Source organism: Lepidochelys kempii, chromosome 7, assembly GCF_965140265.1.
Source record: "Lepidochelys kempii isolate rLepKem1 chromosome 7, rLepKem1.hap2, whole genome shotgun sequence".
Classification (NCBI taxonomy): Eukaryota; Metazoa; Chordata; order Testudines; family Cheloniidae; genus Lepidochelys; species Lepidochelys kempii.
In genome coordinates, this window is record NC_133262.1 from 53,282,691 (window position 1) to 53,305,021 (window position 22,331).

Here is a 22,331-nt window from a genome sequence, read left to right on the forward strand (position 1 = left end):
CAGCACTTACGCTTACATTAAAAGAAAATATTTCTAGCCCTTATGGCTGTGAAGAAACCTTTTGGAATGTTCCCAGATTTGGACTGCCCCGTCAGTCTGCAGCCAGACAGAAACAACAGATCTTAGAAATGTATGGAATGTCTTTCATTCATCTAATTCCTACATTAACTCTGAAACTGAATGATGTCAATGCTAAAGATGCCAGCATAGCTCACCATATCTCAGGGGGTCATTCTACCAGCAGCACCATTTCTGAGATTGTGAGAGGAGCCGTGAGAGAAGAGAGGGAGCCTGAGTAGAGTACTACCCCTTACATAATCTATCACCTACTGGGAAGTGATTTACACAGAACATTGCTCATCTCTGGCCACTTAGGTGCAGCTCCACCAACTAAGGTGGGAGTTCTTTCCAGGGCTCCATTATCCAGCCTCCTCAATGTATTGTCCAGAAAAAAGGGCAAATTGCTCAGATTTTATGTAACCCCATAAACATTCTGGGAAGGGAACAGGCTGGTAAGACCAGTGGTAGATCAAGCAATGGTGGGTGCACTTTTGGGGTGAGGTCAAGCATGGGCCTGGTGCACTTTAGAAAAGAAGCAACTGCTCACTGCAGGAGGGGAATTCCTTTCAACACATTATTTCAGTTATCTTTGGTTTCAGAGTAGCAGCCGTGTTAGTCTGTATCTGCAAAAAGAAAAGGAGGACTTGTGGCACCTTAGAGACTAACCAATTTATTTGAGCATAAGCTTTCGTGAGCTACAGCTCACTTCATCGGATGCAAGTGAGCTGTAGCTCACGAAAGCTTATGCTCAAATAAATTGGTTAGTCTCTAAGGTGCCACAAGTCCTCCTTTTCTTTTTGTCAGTTATCTTTATTACCCACACATGGATCGAATGGACAAACAATGCAAACACCAATAAACTCCTGCTCAAGTACATTTCCAAGACTGGGATCAGCTGCGGTTGGGAATGCAGATTCATTCTACTTAAAGTTTGTGAAACTGAGCAGGATTACTTAGGTGCCGCCCATAGAAAATTAGCCCACAAGTTAAACTGTCCCAAGGCATAGGCCCCCTCTCTATTATCTGCAGCCCTGGGTGAATGCCCCATTTGATGGGTTACTTTTCTCCAGAGGTATGCATGCATCCAAGCTATTAATCCTCTCTGTATCAGATAGCAGCCATTCTTTGTTCCAGTACATCATTAAACATCTCCTGGCAATGAAGAGAGCAACACTGACAAATTCCCTTTAATGTCTATCCAAATTTGCTGTGGACAAAGTCATTGAGAAGGCAGATTTGTGGGAATGCATTTTGGGAATCCACGGCATACAGCATACTTTGTCAATAGTCTGTAACTTTCTGCCACAGTTCAGTCACCTCTGAACTGCTGCTTGTCAGATTTCTCATGATTTCCTTCATTTCCTGTGCATAGCATTTTGAGGGTCATGTATGTTTGATTTGTGAAATGTTGGATACATATGGGATTTTCTAAGGAAAGAGCTTAAGGTTTGCTTCTACCTACTCACCAGGCTTTATTTTTGACTCTATAAGCACAAACAGAGCGTCCCTTGTGCTAAGGATTCTGGGTAGTGTAATCCAACAGTCACTGCCTGTACGAAATCGTATCATTTGCAGTAAGACTAGAGGGTAGTAACACCACCAGGTGGAATGTCCCAAAGTGCTCAGCATTAGCCTAACTCTGCTCCTTTTGAAAGCTATGGTAAATCTCCCATTGACCTCTCTGGGAGCAGAGCTAGGAAAATCCCACCCACTGGGCCAATTCTCTGTCACGCTACAGCCCTTTGTAAACATACTGGATGGCGCAGCTGAGCATTCCCTGCAAGTATAGGGAGCTCTAGGTGCCATATGCTCTTAGACACGTATGGCTGGAAGGGACCTTGAGAGGTCATTACATCCAGCCTCCTGTGCTGAGGTGGCTCATGTACAGAGACTTACAAAAAGGGTGAGGTTTCAAAGCTCAGTGACCTAGGAGCTTAAGTCCCATTTTCAAAAATGATTGGGCCTTAGGACCCTAAATTCCATTGACTTTCATTGGGGCTCTTAAGTCAGTTTGAAAATCAGACTTGAGCTCCTGAGTCACTTAGGTGCTTTTGAAAATGATCCCCAAGGCTAAATGCAACATTGATTTGGTTATTGTATTTCCTGGCATTTCTAGCAGGCGCTCTGCCATGTCACTGAGGGTCTGGCTACACTGCACACTAAGCCCGGGATCTGACTCAGCTTTGAGCCCAAGCCCCCTTCCAGCCACATACAAATCAGGCTGACTTGGGTCAGCAACCACTCAGGACTTGGGTCCTAAGACCCTGCTGTGGGGGATGGGTCCAAGCCCTATCATTTGGCAGCATGGCTGAAGCTCAAGCTGCTGACCTGAATCAGAAGGCCTGTGCAGTGTGGTGTGGACGTGTTTAGCACAGCTTTGAGACCTGGGTCCAGCAATTGTAAGCCCAGGTTACAATTCAGCGTGGACATAGCCTAAGGTGACAAGTGAAAGGAAGACCTGTAAACATTATGGTGGCTAGATCACTGCAGCTTCCTGATTTCAGGTGAATGGTAGCATTAACATGTCCTTGGTGCACATATGTCAGGTTTTCTATTCCTGTTTATCTAGTGAGTTGTGTAGCTTAATATACTACTGTACTGTTCCTGTTGTAAAATCCAGGCCATGTGGCACACAGGTGTTAGTCAGTACCACCCCCCCCCACCCCCCGCCCCCAAGGAAGAGTTCTGACTCTGGTAAGTTTCATGGTGCATTCATATCGTCTTCTACCCTGCTTTTACTCATCTGAGAACAAATTCTGCCAGCCTTCCTCTCCCGGCGTAGTACCTCAAGAGTGGCAGAATCTGACCCTGTTGGGTTATTACTGCTATTACCCCAAGAACCCCAAGTTATTACTGCTATTACCCCAAGCAGAGAGTGAGACACAGCCCTTGCGCCAAAAAGCTTCCTCTATAATTGGTCAAGGCAGAGGCAGTTGGTCCAAGGTCACACAGCAAGTTCGTGGCAGAGCCAGGGATCAAACCCAGCACTGCTGCCTCCCAACCAAATGCCCCAGCCACCAGACTATACTGATGAGATGTTTTTAATATTTAGAGAGCTGGGTCACTAAATTCAACTGTTTCTTATGAGAACCCTTATAATACATTCTAGAGCACTTTTGGGGCAGGGACCTGTCCTCTTTGGGTTTCCTGCCAACCGTCCAGCGCTCAGTGGCCACCATAAAACAATAAGTAATAATGATAATGATAATGCAAAGCACTCAGTTAAAATGAGGCCTTGCCACAGAATTAAAATTTCAGTGCGCTGCATCATGCTGTAAGTAACTCCCTTAAGCTGGCCACATATACTAACCCAGTCCAGACAGGCAGCATCACAACACACCCATCAGCAGGAAGGCAATAATCCAATGAGCCCCTTTAGGCCAAAGAAATTGTGCATGAGCCCTATGTTGTGTCTGTCTCCCACAGGTCCTTTACCAGTCCTGGGTTCTCCTCTTGGCAGAATTTCCCTTTGCCACGAGGGACTGTTGTTAAACACTCTGCTTCTGCACATGCTAACATAGTTAATGTCCCTCCTTCGTGTCACAGGGGACAAGGTGGTCTCAATCCATGGGTCATAGCTTAGCAGAAGGGGTCCTAGAGAATTTGTCTAGCTCCTCATTAATTGACTCCAGATGCTGGGTATGCTTCAGTTTCCTTGTTAATTTCAGTCTCTGACCAAACCCTTTCCTTTTCTCTCTCTGGAAGGTCAGCCTCCAGGAGGTTTCTCATGCCAGGCCAAGTGACAAGCAGGGAGATTATTTCCTTTGGGACTGTGAGGCAGTCATGTGAGTCTCATGAGCAGGCGCTACTGGGAGATAGAATGAGTCTCCAGTTCCTAGTCCCTTTACACAAGCCTGGTGCAGTTTCCAAGGAGTTTATATTGATGCAACAACAATCTGAGAAGGGTCACATGATTCAAGGCTGCTAGTTACTAAAAGATGTTTAAATATATACAGATCCACCTTGGTTATGTAGAGAATTACAAACCTTCACATCCCATACCAATGTAACCCACTGTGGCTGCAACCACACAGATGCTGTGCTCTCCAGGTGCTGAACCTTTGACCTTAGCACTGAAGCCAGGCCAGCACCTGAAGAAGTCATTCTTTTAGCTGTGCATAATTAACAGGCTGTTACAGTCACTGGAGTTCCTATAAGGCCATAGGATCACACACTAAGCCAGTGTATTATATAACCAGGCATTTTAGTAAAAAAATATTGGGCCCAAGTAGTGAAGCTCGGGTCAGAACTTTCCCGAAGTTCAGGGGTTTTAGCTGCAGATCTCCAGTCCTGGCCCATCATTAGTAAAAAAAAACATGTTTATATTGCTTTAAACAAATGCTCAACAATAATACACTAAGCAATATAAAATCTTAATACAAGATTGCAACAAGAATAAGCAGAGGGTGGCCTGTCTGCAGCCACATGCCAGGCAAGCAGGCAGGTATCCCATGTGAATTTTTGCAAAAAGGATATTGGCACGTGAAAAAAGTCTGACCCTGACTCCCTTAACTCCCCCTCCCGAAAATCTTTGGTTGAGGGCATGGGATTGGGGTGAGGGCCATGGTGGCCTCACTCACTTCCTATATACTAATGATTAACATGTGGAAGCAGAACAAGGTAAGCAAGATGACCCAAAATCAAAGGGGCAAAATTAAAAGGCAAGTGCAATGCCCCAGTTAATCAGCTGCCAGCTGGCTCTTCATGCTGTTGGCACAAGGGAAGGTCATCCATGCTCTGGCAGCTGCATTATGGCTACACATTCTAAGACAACCGCCACCTCTCGCTTCAAGGGCAAGAGCCCCAGGCTGTTAAGTAGCTGGACATGTATTCCGTATTTGTCCAACACTGATAGAGACTAGCTGGGCAAAGCATTAAACCAGGTATTCAGCCTTGTTTTCGTCAAGAACAACAACGTCAGAAGGAAGGATGGTACAGTGGATGTGGGACACAGGAGACCATCCTGTGTAGCCGTGGGCAAGTCTCTTAGTCCAGCCCATGCCTCACCGGGGATGGAGGGGTCGTGAGGATAAACTCCATTGACGATTGGGCGGTGCTGAGGTACTACAGCGCTGAGGACCAAGTAAGGCAGCTGAGCAGTTTGAGTGCCTGGCACTTGGAAATGAAGCCACTAAATCTCCACATTATGATTTGTATTAATGCCTAGCGGCCCAAACAAGACCAAGCCTTGCTTTGTGCTGTGGTGCTAAAAGTCGTCAGCAGCCTGCACAGTCAAGGGCTAGTGGCTGCTTTTGCAAAGTAAGCTTTTTGCTCCTGCAGGTCAGAATCAGAGCAACCAGGACTAGGTTACCTCTAAAGTGGTGTCGGTCCCTTCCAGAGATGTAAAAGCTTGACCCCTAGTGGTTGTACCTAAGACCTGCAATGCACGGTGTCACTAAATGAGTAATGGCAAGGAGCCTAGGGGGATGTCTACACTGCAATTAGCCATCCACACAGCTGGCCCGTTAAAGGACCTGTTTAATTGCTCCAGCCTGAGCTCTGACTGCTTCAGCAGGGAAAGCAGCGTTCTCTCTCCCCATGCGGCTGGCTCTCTGAGCCAGTGCCCACTGAAGGCAGCGGAAGGATTTCTGTAAATTCCACCAGCCAGTTGACTGGAAGGAACCCTGCCCCGCTATTCAGACTGGGTGCTGTCGAGAGGTTTTGGCCATCAAGGAGAATTGCGCATGCACAGCTGTAGGCGGGAAGTAGCCCCGACAAGCTCTCAGATCTCACAGCCAGGCTGTTCTCTCTTTCAGAGTCCATCATCATTGTGGTAACATATGGTTCAACTTTGTCAGGAACCTTTCCCAATACTGGGGCCTCACAGATTCAGCCACTGCAGGCTTGACCTGTGGGTGGCATGGGCAGCGAGTTCTATGGGCCCGTGGTGCCCAGGCACCAGGAATATTCCTGTCCCAGGGGCCCGGCTCCAGCAAAGTTTCCCACCTCCCCCCATGCTTCCCCTGGCCCCACCTGCTGCCCCCAGGTGATTTAAAACAGCCCAGAGGCTCCCATCGCTACCCAGCAGCGCAACGGGGCTGAGCGGCTTCCTCCGCACTCGTTCCACGTGGCTGCCGGCAGGGCCTCGCAGCCCGTGTGAGGGGGTTGTGCCGCTGCGCGCTGCCCCTGCAGCCAATGGGAAGCTGCAGGGGCGGTGCCTGGAGACAGCAGTGTGAGGAGACCCCCTGGCCTGCCCTGCCTGGGAGCCGCTGCCGGAGGGGGTACCCCAGGTAAGCATAGACCCCCCCATCCACTTACAGAGCCTGCACCCACACCCCTTCCGCAAACACACCTTTCGGCCCCCAAATTTCCTCCTGCACCCCCTCACCCCAAACTCCCTCCCAGAGCCTGCACACCCACCCTCTCCTGCACCCCTGCCCAGAGCCTGCACCCAGCATCCAAACTTGTTCCCAGAGCCTGCACTCCAGACCCCCTCCCCCCCCCCAAACTCCCTCCCAGAGCCCGACCTCTCACCCCTTCTGCATCCAAATTCCCTTCCAGAGCCTGCACCCAATCCCCTGCCCCAGCCCAGAGCCTGCACCCCAGAGCCCATCCCCCACCAAACTCCCTCCCAGCCTGACCTCCCACCCCTTCTGCACCCAAACTCCCTCCCAGAGCCTGCATCTGCACCCCAATTGCCTGAACCCCAGACACCCTCCCCCACCCAAACTCCCTCCCAGAGCCTTAGGCAGGTGTGTGTGTGTGTGGAGTTTGCAGTGGGGGGGAGGGTTCTGGGTGTTCTGGGCACCACCAAAATTTCTACAAACCTGCCGCCCCTGGGGTGGTTCTCTTCTTTTCTTTGGTCTGCAATTGTACACGTCTGGCAGGTGCCAGCGTGCATGCCATTAAAGCTGCATCTCTGCAAGTGACTTGTCTGGTGTTACTGCAACATCCTGCCCAGGGGCAGTGGGGTGACAGAACAGGTACTCAATTAAGATGCCAGGTTTTGTCATTGGTTTTCAAGTTTGTGCCTGAACTTTCTGGCAACTACTCAGTCTGTGTTACTTCTTCTTGGGCTTTTGATGAGAGGTGAGAGTCTTATCAGCACCCCCCTTAGCCACCTAGCACTCACCCATTGGTGCTCTGCTTCACATCTTGGCCAACAGAACTGTGTGGGAGCAGTGGGCATGGAATTCAGATTCTTCTGCTTCAAGAGGACAGGCCACTACCACTTAAGGAGAATCTCCATTAACTGCTAGAAGAACCCTGGACTTCAGGAAAGCAGACTTCGACTCCCTCAGGGAACGGATGGCCAGGATCCCCTGGGGGACTAACTTGAAGGGGAAAGGAGTCCAGGAGAGCTGGCTGTATTTCAAGGAATCCCTGTTGAGGTTACAGGGACAAACCATCCCGATGTGTCGAAAGAATAGTAAATATGGCAGGCGACCAGCTTGGCTTAATGGTGAAATCCTAGCGGATCTTAAACGTAAAAAAGAAGCTTACAAGAAGTGGAAGGTTGGACATATGACCAGGGAAGAGTATAAAAATATTGCTCGGGCATGTAGGAATGTTATCAGGAGGGCCAAATCGCACCTGGAGCTGCAACTAGCGAGAGATGTTAAGAGTAACAAGAAGGGTTTCTTCAGGTATGTTGGCAACAAGAAGAAAGCCAAGGAATGTGTGGGCCCCTTACTGAATGAGGGAGGCAACCTAGTGACAGAGGATGTGGAAAAAGCTAATGTACTCAATGCTTTTTTTGCCTCTGTTTTCACTAACAAGGTCAGCTCCCAGACTGCTGCGCTGGGCATCACAAAATGGGGAAGAGATGGCCAGCCCTCTGTGGAGATAGAGGTGGTTAGGGACTATTTCGAAAAGCTGGACGTGCACAAGTCCATGGGGCCGGACGAGTTGCATCCGAGAGTGCTGAAGGAATTGGCGGCTGTGATTGCAGAGCCATTGGCCATTATCTTTGAAAACTCGTGGCGAACCGGGGAAGTCCCGGATGACTGGAAAAAGGCTAATGTAGTGCCAATCTTTAAAAAAGGGAAGAAGGAGGATCCTGGGAACTACAGACCAGTCAGCCTCACTTCAGTCCCTGGAAAAATCATGGAGCAGGTCCTCAAAGAATCAATCCTGAAGCACTTGCATGAGAGGAAAGTGATCAGGAACAGCCAGCATGGATTCACCAAGGGAAGGTCATGCCTGACTAATCTAATCGCCTTTTATGATGAGATTACTGGTTCTGTGGATGAAGGGAAAGCAGTGGATGTATTGTTTCTTGACTTTAGCAAAGCTTTTGACACGGTCTCCCACAGTATTCTTGTCAGCAAGTTAAGGAAGTATGGGCTGGATGAATGCACTACAAGGTGGGTAGAAAGCTGGCTAGATTGTCGGGCTCAACGGGTAGTGATCAATGGCTCCATGTCTAGTTGGCAGCCGGTATCAAGTGGAGTACCCCAAGGGTCGGTCCTGGGGCCGGTTTTGTTCAATATTTTCATAAATGATCTGGAGGACGGTGTGGATTGCACTCTCAGCAAATTTGCGGATGATACTAAACTGGGAGGAGTGGTAGATACGCTGGAGGGGAGGGATAGGATACAGAAAGACCTAGACAAATTGGAGGATTGGGCCAAAAGAAATCTGATGAGGTTCAATAAGGATAAGTGCAGGGTCCTGCACTTAGGACGGAAGAACCCAATGCACAACTACAGACTAGGGACCGAATGGCTAGGCAGCAGTTCTGCGGAAAAGGACCTAGGGGTGACAGTGGACAAGAAGCTGGATATGAGTCAGCAGTGTGCCCTTGTTGCCAAGAAGGCCAATGGCATTTTGGGATGTATAAGTAGGGGCATAGCGAGCAGATCGAGGGACGTGATCGTTCCCCTCTATTCGACATTGGTGAGGCCTCATCTGGAGTACTGTGTCCAGTTTTGGGCCCCACACTACAAGAAGGATGTGGATAAATTGGAGAGAGTCCAGCGAAGGGCAACAAAAATGATTAGGGGACTGGAACACATGAGTTATGAGGAGAGGCTGAGGGAGCTGGGATTGTTTAGCCTGCAGAAGAGAAGAATGAGGGGGGATTTGATAACTGCTTTCAACTACCTGAAAGGGGGTTCCAAAGAGGATGGCTCTAGACTGTTCTCAATGGTAGCAGATGACAGAACGAGGAGTAATGGTCTCAAGTTGCAGTGGGGAAGGTTTAGGTTGGATATTAGGAAAAACTTTTTCACTAAGAGGGTGGTGAAACACTGGAATGCGTTACCTAGGGAGGTGGTAGAATCTCCTTCCTTAGAGGTTTTTAAGGTCAGGCTTGACAAAGCCCTGGCTGGGATGATTTAACTGGGAATTGGTCCTGCTTTGAGCAGGGGGTTGGACTAGATGACCTTCTGGGGTCCCTTCCAACCCTGATATTCTATGATTCTATGAAGTGTAGCGCTTACGAGACACAGTTGAGCAGTTACAATTCTGTCCCTTAGAGGGAACTTCTGTTTAAACACGTAAGCCAAACCATTAAAATGTCTGCTGAGAAGAGGTGGTCTAAAAGTGATTGGCAAGGGGCTATTTTTAAATAAGGTTTATGCCCTTTTATATTTCTTTATTGTATATTATGGAAGTCCTAAAAGGGGTCCTTCCGCCCCTCCCCCACAAAACAAGCTCAGCTTTGTTTCTTACTTTCAACATACCAAAGGTGGAAAGTCTGGTCTTTCCTAGTTTTGCTGGAGGCTTTAGGGGGTGGGGTCTCCAGCCTGTATAGAGAGCTGTTATCCCTTTAATGTGAGGGCAGGGGCTCCATCTTTAGCCAAGACATCATTTCCTCCAAATGTTCCGTAGCCACGGGAATTAAAACAGGTGTGAAACAAAAAACAAAGTTTAAGCGAACTGACTAACAGGCCCATCTCCTCTCAATTGCATTCAGTCTCTTGGGATCACACAATTGCAGCAGTTCTCCAGTCTGCTGCAGCGTTCAACTGTAAAGACGACGAGAATTTTTAATGTAAAAAACAAGCAGAAAAAAAATAAAGAAACCCAACCCAAAGCCTTTCAGGCCTGCTTTATCCATCAATAAAAGGCACAAACCCAAGCATTTTCTGTCCTTTGCAGGTCACCTTTAAGGCCAGATCATCGGGTTACTGGTATCTTTGCCCACAGCTGGTTGCAGCAGAGAATCCGAGGCAGAGAAGTAAGCAGCAGTGTGCAGCTGACCGCTGCCAATCTGCTTTGGGGGAGTGGGGCTACCAAGCTTGGTAGGAGCAGTGCTGATTAAGGAGAAAACAAGACATGGTCATGGGGGCACGTTAGGCAGAGCCCAAGGGGCTGTCTGGGGAGGGGAGAGTCTATGCTAAAGGACCAGGTGGGAGGGGCCCTGAAATGGATGGAGCTGTCCCCCTGTAGCCTTAATCCATGCAAACCTCCCTATACCCTGCTTTTCAGTGGCTGGACTCTGTGATGCTTGGATCTAGTTTCACCTCTGCTTTCTGTGGCCCAATGATTCCCCACATTGTGTCATTTGTTCTTTGGTAGAACCCTTCCTTGAGTCCCATGGGGATTTCTGCTTAAAACCTGATGATATGACAGAGCCCTTTATTCACATCAGTCCAGCATTTAAAACCCTTTGAGCTACTTAGGTGGTCATTTAGCAAGTGAGCCTTTGCCACTGGTGCTGCAGCTGGTGTTCTCAGCCTGGGGCTCTGATCTTGCAGCTGAATGTCCTGGGCAGACATCCGCCCACACTTGGGGTACATCTACACAGCCCAGGTGGGTCGGCAGAGTGGGGCTTACACTAGTGGTCTAACAATAGCTCTGTAGCCAGCACTGTGAAGTTGCAGCTCAGCCTCTAAAGCTTCGGGACTGGGGGAAAAGGGGTGGAGTGTCAGAGCCCAAGATCCAGCCGGAGCCACAACTTCAAAGGGCTGCCTGCAGAGCTCTAGTACAGCCCCACTAGCTCTGGGTGGCTCCCTGCTGTGGGCATTAGAGACATATCCCTAGTGGGGCTTTGTCTGAGCACAAGGGTCTACCCCTAGGCAGAGGCCCTGAGTCGGCATGGCACTTAGGCCCAGATGTTTCAAGGCATTTCAGCATTGCAGCGCTGAGCATCACAGCGCCTGATTGAAGAGCCTAAGGCTCATTTTCAAAAGGCCAAAATTCCTTTTGACAGTCAATGGCCACACAACAACTCCCAACAAACTTCAGTAAATAACTTGGACTAGGACCAAAGGAATAATTCAGCCCTTCAATTTATTGTCAAATCATCATCCACTGCAATACGGAACCAAAATCAACACAAAAATAAATTGCGGTTTGTGTGTGTTTGTGTGTGTATATAACTAAAAATGGCAACAGCAACAAAAATAAACCTTTAAATGAGTTGGTTATAGACAGTCAATATCATCACGTTACTTTGTTGGCTAGATTAATTAGGTGTGATCCAGTCCTAGCAAAAGGTCTAAACATTGCCGCAGATAACAAGAATGCAACTCAAAAGCAGAAAATCAAAAACCATAAATAAGATAAGGATTGAAGTTACCCCCACTCCTGCACAAAAATATAATGGTGCTTTGTGTTGTATTTGTATCTGGTTTAGAGTGGATATTTTGTGCTAACACTCTTCATGTGAGCTTACATAGAATTCCTTCATTTAAATAAAAATGAAAAAAGAACAACCTTTCATAACTGCCTTTTTTCCTCCTTCCATTCATTTTGTTTAAATTATTTTTTTCTATACAAGGTAAGTACATTGTCTGTACAAAGTTAAATATACATATTTACAATCATACTTCCGAAGCACTTTGAGTCTTCTCTTCCATTGATCTCAGCGAAAGATAAGTGTTTTTAAACCCAGGAGTATGGCTAATTTATCAAAACGTATTGCAAGTCATGCTAACAGTCAGTTAGTTGCAGTTACTGTTAATCAGTTTGTATAAAAGCATCGGCATAAAAATAGGCATTTTCTATTATTAAATATGGCTGATGCCAAAATAGCAATCTAAACTTTTGCTATTTGTACTGGCAATGTAGGAAGCAGTCTGATGCAACTGGTTTTATCTAGACTTTTTTCTTTTTGAAATAGAATTTCTATCAAAAAGAGCATTAATTTTTGACTTACAGGCAAGTATGTGGGCAAGCTGTGTTTTTTCAAAAAAGTACAAATATATGCAGCTGGTAGTAGCTGTATAAACACAGCTTTACAAATTGGTTTGTCTTGCTAGTTTCATTAGGAGGCAGCCAAAATGTGTGTGTTTAATCAAGAACCACCACCACCAAAAAAAAAGCAAGCTCAGTAATATTTTGCTAGCATCTATCTGAATGTCTACGATAGAATACCAGGAAAAAATAAAGTCTTTATTGCAAAGAGTACACTTCAAAATGTGTGTAGTTATTTAGCACAACATTTAGGGGGAAAACAGCCATGGGATTTGCAAACAGGATCTGTGCCCCCTACATTCTCCATTATTTGTGTTCCATTTTTATAAAATCTGGGTTGATTCCTCATGGAACCCTGTTCGTTTCTATGCACACAATACGCTCACCCATATACACACACAGAAAAACCTGCAGGGGTGGATATTATGAAGCAGAATATTACCAAAGTTGAGGGTATTTTTTTGGCTGATTGCTCTGGATTAAACTGTCAGTTCAAAGCCCCTCCCCATTTGATAGAGTGCTACTTAGTCTAACCACATAAAGCCGTTCTCTGCCAGCCATGTACGTTACGGTGCACATCACAAAGAAAGAATTGAGAATGAAAGTGGGAGGCAGAGTGAAAATTACCTTGCAGATGGGGGTAATCTCAGAGAAAGCCCCCCCCCATTATAGAGAGGGAGCAGCTGCAGAGCTGCATGTTGCTCCAATGCATCACAGTTCCCATTGCTTTTTCTCTCACACAAGCAAAACCTATCACACACTCTATTCTGCTGCTTCCCCCAACTCTGTCTCAGAGGTAAGTACTCAATGAAAAGAATGAAAACTAAGCTCTGTCCTCAGAACTCTTGGGGAGGAGGGGCAAATAACACAAAGGCAGCATTGTAAACTAGAAACTTTGTCTCTTTCCTTCAGCAAACAAGAACAGTAAGCCCAGCGTCACTCAGACCCAGACCTGCACATTCAACCCAGAACTGTACCACATAACCACATCCCATTCCACTTCTCATCTTCTGTTTATTACATTAATAAATTGTCTGATTTCAAAGGTCTTTGCTACTTAAATGTTGTCTGGTAACAAAGCATATTAATCAGCATTGCAGGCGCATGATTGTTTTAGAGGTACAGCAGTTTCACGTAGTTGCCTGGGAAAGTGCCAAACTGTCTTGTTCTCCGAGACGTACCTGTTGGGAAAGAAAATGAGAACGCAATTGAATAAGATGGAGCTACAGGGGAAGGTCACTGGGTTTGGAAATGGAAAGAGCAGCCTGCTTTGTTTGTAAGCCAGACTGGGTACAAATCATTGTTCTTGGCAATGCAGGAGAAGAGGGGTCCTGGTCAAAAATTCTGTTGTTCCTGAATAGAATTAACTGAAACACTTTTGTCACTAACCGCACTCATTTTGTTTTTTAATTTTAATACAGCAATTGTTAGTGCTGGATTGACAGGGCTGTAGCCTACGGGCCAGACTCTGATCTTTGCTACATCCATTTAAATCAGCTGAAATCAATGGAGTGATTTGCCCAGGTGCGATGGAGAGCACAATCTGGGCCTGTGGCCTCAGAACACAATCGGGCCAGGCTTCCATGTGCTTTGCACTCACAGATGGGCCTGAGGTCCAAAGAGCTCATCTCCCATTGCATTGCTTGTGGTCAAACTTACAAAAGAACTCAGCACCCAGCATACTTAGCTCTTTGGAAAATCTGGCCTGGGCACACACAGGTTTCATAGTGTGCCTCAGCCCTGCTCTGGAGGGAAGCCCTGTTACAAGAGAGGGGCTCTCAAGCCTCTCAGGGTATGTCAACACTTGAGTGAGGAGGAGGAGACATAACCATGGCTAGCTCTCCTAGATATAGTACACGGCTGTCTTGAGTGTCTCTCCACCAGGGAAGCTAGGAACGCACTCAGCTGCTAGCTTCTCCCCCCACTCGTGCTGCTGCGCTGCACTCCATTTCTAGCACGCTTGCTCAGTGAGAGCTTGGCAGGTATGTGTCCTCAAACTGCCAAGCACACCCCAGCTTGATGCATGCACATACCCTTGGTCTGTGACCCATTCAGCTCTTGGCATCTCTGCTGAGGCTGCTACCAGGCATGCCAGCTACCATCCCTTTTGGAAATGGGCAGTGCATTGGTGTATTCCTTTTTTCTGCTTAAATGAGAGTCATAATCACCGGCTACTCCGCTGCTCGTCTACCAAACCCTTTCCTTCAAATCATTCGTTAAAATCTGCTTCTCTCAGCAATCACCCCTCTAACACCCTTTTCCTGCTCAGCCCTTCCCCTGTGACTTGGCTTGTTCAGAGCAAGTTCCCTGAGCCAGGGGAAGTGTGTATGAAGTGCAGTGCAGCCCTGCAGCACTGAATCAGTGCGGCAGTACAATTAGAGACGGCCGATTTTCTTCCTTCGAGACTTTTTGATGAAGAATGGCCCTTTTGGGAAACTTAATTTTGCCAAAAGCTTTTTTTTTTTTTTGGTTTAAAATTTTCTGCTGTCTTTAAAAAATAGAAATTTTGAATTTTGGAAATTTGATTTTCTGGACTGTAGGGCTATTTTATTTATTTATTTTATGTTTGTCTCCCCTCCACATATTTCTTCCTCTCCCCTTCCCCCCGCCACCAATTTTCCTTTCTCCACTCTCTGTAACATGTCAAAGATTCCTCAACTTTGGAAAAATTCTGGAGTGGCCAAAGAAAAACTGAAATTCTGTAAGTATGCCACCTTTCCAAAACTGGGGAAGTTTTGAAAAGTTACAGAGTAGCAAGAGGAAAAATGAAAAAAATGAAAAAGTTGGTGGGAAAAATCCATCTGCCTGGATATCATTCCTGTATTGTTCTCAGTGGAAAAAATATGGAAAGAGAGGAAATTAAAAATGTTTCAAAAATATTTCATGACAAATTTTGGGAAAAAACCCCAAAACATTGCTCCATTTTGAAGCAATTTCCAAATTTTGACATTTTCCACTATTTCGCATTTTTTACTGCCTATAATAATAATAATAATAATAATAATAAAATAAACATAGGATGCACTCACCCACAAACCAGCCGTCGTCGCATTTCTCCATGACATCTACAATATCTCCATCCCTTAGCTCCAGCTCATCGTCGTTCTGGGGAATATAGCTGTACAGGGCTTGATAGCTAAGTCTAAAAGCCAAGAGAGGGAGAGAGATGTTACAAATTATTCAGTGAATTCTGCGGACATCCAGTCATGTCCAATACACACTGCATTTTGAAAAGCTACCACATGTTTATTGTAAGTCCTATTGTGGAGTCCAAAAACAATTGTAAACAACCTGTGCTGCTAAAGCAGGGCTAGGCATTGTCACGCGAACACAGTCCCCATGAAGGAACAATGGTACAGCTGCACTGCAAGGAGCATCCCAAAGAAGGAACTGGGATTAGGAAGCCACAACTTCCTCTTTGTTCCGTCCTTACTCCCAGGGAGTACTGCTGGTAGAACCAAGACTCCACCATTCCCCACCTCCTCCAAATTCTGGGTATATCCACTTCTGCCCTGGGCAGAACGGGAGTTCATTTGCTTGCCCAGGCCTCTAGTCATATTCCATTGCACACCGAGTGTCCTGGTGCCTCACTGAAATGCCTTTGAGAAAGGTTCGCTTTGTACACAGCAACTGTTTGAAGAAGAGTATAGACAGGAGAAATCAGGGACCAAATTCTGCTGAGATACACACATGCGCCTCCACTGCAACCAAGATGGAGCCTGTGGGTTTGGAGATGAAGCTGATCCAAGCCCATAGCTCTGAGCAACCCCCGGAGCTTTGAGTGAAGTTTGGCTCCAGTTCCCAGCCTTGTGGCTCAGCCCTGCCTCTCCTTGGGAGTGAAATCGGTGCTGGTGATAGGTGCCAAATGTCCAGCCCTGGAGACTCTAGTCCTCAAGTTCTCCAGAGACTAGGCTGGTGGGAAGCACAAGCTCCTTTGATGCTGCCCCATCAATGGACTTCAATCACAAATGTTTATCAAGGAGTTAGAGAGTAGTTTTGGCTGAGAGTTTCAAAGCCATCTAGGGGATTTAGATACACAATCCCCATTGATATTAATGGAAGTTATGTGTTTAAATGCCCTAGGCCAGTGGTTCTCAACCAGGAGTATGTGTACCCCTAGGGTACGCAGAGGTCTTCCAGGGGGTACTCAACTCATCTAGAACAGTGTTTCTCAACCTTGGGGTGGCAGCCCCCATAGGGTTGCCAACTTTGGCTGGATGAATTCCTGGAGATTTCATCTCATGATATAATCTTTAATTAAAGACGAATCTTTAATTCCTGGAGATTCCAGGACAATCCTAGCCGCCACGGTGGTCATGGGATCGCAAATGCTGGGGTGGCATTAGGGGATGGTAAGTAGGGCAACTGCTTGGGGCCCCACGCCACAGGGGTCCCCGCAAAGCTAAGTTACATGCTTCAGCCCCACCACCTGGGGCTCGAGCTTCAGACAAGGCTCACAAGTGGAAAAACAAGCTCAAGTATCACACTGAACTGTAAGTACAATATTTATATTCCAATGGATTTATTTTATAATTGTATGGTAAAAATGAGAAAGTCAGCAATGTTTCGGTACTAGTGTGCTGTGACACTTTCGTGTTTTTATATCTGATTTTGGAAGCATGTAGTTTTAAATGAGGTGAAACTTGGGGTATGCAAGACAAAATCAGATTCCTGAAAGGGGTACAGTCGTCTGGAGAGGTTGAGAACCACTGCCCTAGGCAGCTTTGGGAATTTCAGCATTAGTCGCTAAGCCCATTCAGTCCTTGGTTTCTCTGTGGACACTGCCAAAGAGGGCCTATTGATGCCAGTGTAAGAGCGGCTATATTGTGCTGTGAACAACTAGCCACCTAGGAGCTACTGTGGACCCAACTCATTTCCGATGAGTCAGATGGTAGGCACCAATCTAGGCTGCATTTGAACCAGAGACCTTCAGGAGAAAGTAGCAGGTTATGGAGTCTAATTCCCTGCACTAGCAGTCCCACCAGGACATGATACTTTCTATGCATTTAGCACCAAATTGTCCACTCTAATTAACCATGTCCCACCCACCATCTGCCTTGTGTCACACCTCTCTTGCCCTTGTCCCTCTTTATCTGGGCAACATCTATCTTAGGGGCTGATCCTGCAGTCACTCACTGCTGGGCATGAGGCTTCCTGTCATGAGTCCTACACCCTGTAGGAAGTATATGCAGGAGTGTGATTCTTAATTGTGAGATCTCTCGAGCAGCAGCTGGGAAGCTGATTCAGATCCTGTGTATGTACGATATACTGACCATTTACCCTGTGCTAATTTCCATTATGCTTTGAAGGACTGTATTACTTTACAAAAAGAAAAGGAGTACTTGTGGCACCTTAGAGACTAACCAATTTATTTGAGCATGAGCTTTCGTGAGCTACAGCTCACTTCGTAGCTCACGAAAGCTCATGCTCAAATAAATTGGTTAGTCTCTAAGGTGCCACAAGTATTCCTTTTCTTTTTGCGAATACAGACTAACACGGCTGTTACTCTGAAACCTGTCATATTACTTTACAAGCTTCCTCAAGCACGTCATTCTGTCTCCATGCATTGGTATGATGGGCCCGATTTGCTTTGCTCCTTGGGTAGTTTTTTACCCCTGTGCAAAGCATTACCCACTCAGGATGCTCGTGCTCCCACTTCTACACAGGTGAAAATGACTTCACAAGGCAGTGAAGAATCAGGCCCCCTGGCCAAAAACTTGGGACATAGTTTTTCCCTCCACCTGTGTGTAAGAAACAAGGATTCAAGCTGCAGAAAGAGAAGATGTAGTACTGTCCATCCCAAGCATTCCAAAACCCCAAATCAGGGCACCCCAGTCATGTACGAGCAGCATATTGTGCCCGGTGCTGTATAAACACAGGGGTCCTGTTTTCAGGCTTTTCGCTGCAATGATGAGGGCTAGAAACTTCCTTCCTTATTTTTTTAATGAAAGCTGACACTATTGCATAATCACATGCCTCCAGGGCCTGGAGTTTTAAAGAAAACACCAAATAATGCCACACTTAACAGCACATGACAGATGCAAACCAGGCCCCGGGAGAGAGGGCAACCAGAGCCACTTACATGTCTCCTGGTGTTTGACTCCTGTCAGGGCTGGCTCCTTGTTGATGTGCTTGAGGTTGCTGAGAAATGATTAGAGATGGTTTATTGTCATTAGAGGCCACCGTGTGGCGAGAGTCAAGAGGCTGAGAAATAGCACTGCAGTAATGAACAGACTTTTCTGCAATGTTTATGATCTCATTGCAAACTGCTTCCTGCGTGGTAGGCAGCATTGACATCCACGGAACACCCATAGAACAGTCAACAAGGAATGGGGGGGAGGGAAAAATAGACAGGAAGAGATGGGACATTCCAGATGCAGCACATAAGTCCAGTCAAACAAAAGAATTGTAGATCCAGGTAAATATCCAGGAAGTGGAGTGCAGAAGGGATCCAGGTGTAAGCATGGAAAAACAGGCAATACAGAAGAATTTGGAACTTAGTTGGAAGATTTGTTTAAAAAAAACACACAATAGCATAAGAGGTTGCAATTAGTCAGCAGTGGCACCATTGCAATCGCTACAGTTGGAATACGAGAACACACACTCCAGTCATGCACTACTCATTTAACTCTAGTCCACTACAGACAATGCCATTATACCAGTTCCATGTTGGCTCTGGTAGTTTTTCTAGACGCTAAATTCTATTTCTCCATTACAAATACAATGATATCTAGATTTTTTTGTGACTAAGAAAGCAGCTGGCAGCTTTAAATTCTATGAAGGCGTTACTGTCTGTCTATGACTGTGCATCTGATTGAAACAGTGGCCTTACCACATAGCTCTTTTCAGACTCTGTGAGATCTGGTCCTGCTCTCAGTGAATGGTGAGAAGGCTGTGTGATCACCAAGCAAATTATAAGGAAGACATTTTAGCAGAAGTTACATCGGTCAGAATAAAAATTAAAAAATGAGGCACAGAAAACCAAACAAAGCACAAAACCACCCACCGCCACTTGATTCAGACAATAGGATTTTCTAAACAGGGGACATTGGAGAGTACAGCAATGCAATTGCATTGCAGCAGCATGTGTACTGCAAAGGGTAACAGAATGGCAAAAAAATTCAAGGGTTAGCATAGGCAACTAGAGGAGGAGATGAAAAGATGAGATGCAGCTAGAGACACAGATGGCAAACAGCATTGCATTGAATTCCTGTTGGGGAAAAAGACATGAACAGAAGCACAAGTGTCAGACCTTTAGGCCAAAGACCCTAATGAAAAAGGACATTGCCATTATCTCTGGAAAGGCCCTTGGAGACATTTAGGATCAGGGAAAATGACAGCTCAGCTGCCTCCTAAAGAAGAGTGGGCCAGATCCTCAGCTGGTGTAAACTGATGCAGTGCAGCTGAAGTCACTCCAAGTGCACCACTGTCATAGGTGCAGGAACTGGGGGCGCGGGGGGTGCTGAAGCACCCCCAGTTTTTGTGTGGGGTCCTGCCTGCCACCCTGCGCCCAGGGTCCTGTGCTGCTGGCCCCACACCTGGGTCCTGACTCCCGGCTGCAGGACCTGCGCCTGGAGCTCTGTTCTTGGCCCCGCGCCTGGGGACTCAGCTCCTGGCTGCTGCCGGCCCCGTGCCCAGGGCTCTGTTCATGGCCTGCCACTTGGAAGCATGCGAGGTCCCCGCTGCCGCCGGCCCCACGCTGGAGGCTCTGCTCCCGGCCTCGCACGTGAGGTCCCAGCCTTGGCCCCCTTACCCTTGTCTGCGTCCCCTCTCCCCCCTCCGAGCCCTGGCCCCCAACTCTGGGGTGTGGGGGAGGGTACAGACAGGAGTAAGGGAAGAGGTGAGGTAAAAAGTTTGGCGTGGGGACCACTGGCTTTCAGCAGCCCCACACTAAAAAATGTTCCAGCACCACTGGCCATTGTCACTGCATGGGAGCTACACTGATTGACACTAGGTGAGGGTCTGAGCTGTCACATGAATTCCAAGAATGCAGCAGCCTTTCAGAGGGACCAGTGCTTCTGAACAGAGATGGGCCTGGACCCAACCCCGACATCCACACACACCCAAGCTTTAGAGCCATTCTGAACACTGCCACCTAGGTGCATCTTTTCTTCCGCATTGCTCCTTCTCCACCTCCCCCCACCACCTCCCCACTGGAGAGCCATTCCCATGCCCTAGATTACTTTCAAGAAAATGCAGCTTGTCTGGAGACTCTCAAGGTACACGCAACTGGATGGAACATGAAAGAAATCCCACTACAAATATTTGCATTTACACTGCAATCTTGCATTTTTTACACACTCAGAACTCCTAAGGAAAGCAGTGGGCATACTGCCTGTGCAAGAAGTGCAGGACTCGTCCTCTGTAGGGCTACTATTCTAGTCTGCAATACAGATGGGTTGCCTAGGATAAGGAATGTTGCCACTTTACTGAGCTTTCAGTAAAATGCTAGACCCAAATCTTTTTCCAGAGGGTCCATTTCACTCTTTCCCCGTATTTTTTGTTCATTTCTGTGCACTCTCTGCACTGCTGAGTTCTCTAAAGGCCTTGGTGTGCTTGCAGCTCAGGAGAAAGGCTCTTCACGGCATTTCCATACAGAGTGGAGGGAGGAAATACAGAACTTAATGGATGGCAGGAGATTTCCAGTTTGAGTTTGGACACTCAAGAGACTCAGCTAGTTCAGAGGAGCATAGCGGGGCTAACCTCAGCCATGGGGTAGCTCCCTTGAAGTTTCTGTGAACATGAGCTCCAATCTTCTGGAGGTTCCCCCATTGCTACATCAAAGACTAAAGTATCCTCTCCCAGTTCCTTCATCTTAAGGTCCCTGACCAGTATGCCCACCCCATCACAATGCAGCCAGAAATCTACTCCAGTCAATCTGTCTCTCTGGGGATTAATAATTACTCCTGGATCATTTTGCTCAGAAACTATTTGTTTTGACTTTGTATGTTTCAGTAGAGAGAAAATAGAAAGCGATTGGGATGGTCTTACCACAATGGAATTAGAGCTCATGGCATTTATTGGGTAGTCTGAAATTGTTACAGGACTTTTGGAAGTCATTCCTGCATCAGTCCTCAAAGGCTAATAGGATGATTAGAAAGTCAAAATTAATATTCTGTAAAGGAATTCAATATAGTACATCAAAGGCAAAGAAATCAGAGTTAACTGAGGAGAGAAAAGCTGATTTTCATGGCTATGGAACATGGTTTGATTCAGGAAAACTCAGGTCTGTCCCATCCTAATACATTCCTTGCTGGAAATGCCCCTTAAGACCATAAAATAGTAAGACCCATGTAAATGGACTCACAGGGAGTTGCACTGGTGCATATACATATACACTGTAATTATATATATTATGTTTATACACTTACACCTGGATCCCTTCTGCACTGGCACATATATAAACATCTGGCTCGCCTCCCACCATGCACTTTCAGAATCTGATCATTCATCCCCTCCATAGCAAAGGCCTGGTGAAATTAGTGGGCATCTGTTCCTTGATCTCAATAGGACTTGGGCCAAAAGTGGAGGTGATGAGCTGGCCCTAACTCAGGATTTGCCCAGCATGGCCCATGGCGGTACAGCTGGGAATAATGTGATGAGAAGGAGAAAAGGAAAATGTGGACTGAACTGCAGGGAGAACCACTGGATTGTGGGATAATCTCCCAATGGTAGGAATGGAAACCCCAATTTGCTGCGATAGTAAAACTAGACAGGCACAAGCCTGGGCAATATAGCATAAGGACCCATCCCCAGCTGGCAGGCAGTGCGGGAGGGAAGAGAACGAGGCGACCTAAGAGGTAGAGATTTTAAGGCCAGAAGGGACCCTTGTGACCATCTCGTCTGGACCCCCTGAGTAACACAGGCCAGAGAGCTGCCCCACATAATACCTAGAACAGAGCTCTTAGAAAAATATCCAATCTCAAGTTAAAAATGGTCAGTGATGGAAAATCCACCATGACCCTTGGGAAATTGTTCCAGTAGTTAATGACCCTCACTGTTAAAAATGTACATTTTATTTCCAGTCTGAATTTATCTAGCTTTAATTTCCAGCCATTGGATTGTGTTAGACCTCTCTCTGCTAGATGGAAAATCCCATTATTAAATACTTGTTCCCCATGTAGATACTTATAGACTGTAATCTAGCCATTCCTTAACCTCCTCTGTGTTAAACTAAAAAAATTGAG

General features: G+C 46.6%; 1 protein-coding gene across 50 annotated transcripts in view; it reads right to left on the reverse strand.

Annotated features, from left to right (window-relative positions):
- Positions 1-11,221: 11,221 nt before the first annotated feature.
- The window catches only part of SORBS1 (sorbin and SH3 domain containing 1), a 263,699-nt gene continuing 252,589 nt past the window's right edge, over positions 11,222-22,331 (reverse strand). For 30 of the 50 annotated variants that reach the window (XM_073352785.1, XM_073352771.1, XM_073352772.1 and 27 more), the window contains 4 exons: positions 18,977-19,036; positions 18,227-18,417; positions 15,174-15,286; positions 11,222-13,325 (listed from right to left, as the gene is read on the reverse strand). In XM_073352785.1, coding sequence (XP_073208886.1) covers positions 13,258-13,325; positions 15,174-15,286; positions 18,227-18,417; positions 18,977-19,036 — 432 coding nt within the window. In that variant the 3' untranslated portion in view covers positions 11,222-13,257. The remainder of the gene's footprint in view (positions 13,326-15,173; positions 15,287-18,226; positions 18,418-18,976; positions 19,037-22,331) is intronic. The other 20 variants (XM_073352787.1, XM_073352798.1, XM_073352807.1 and 17 more) reach the window with 3 other exon arrangements.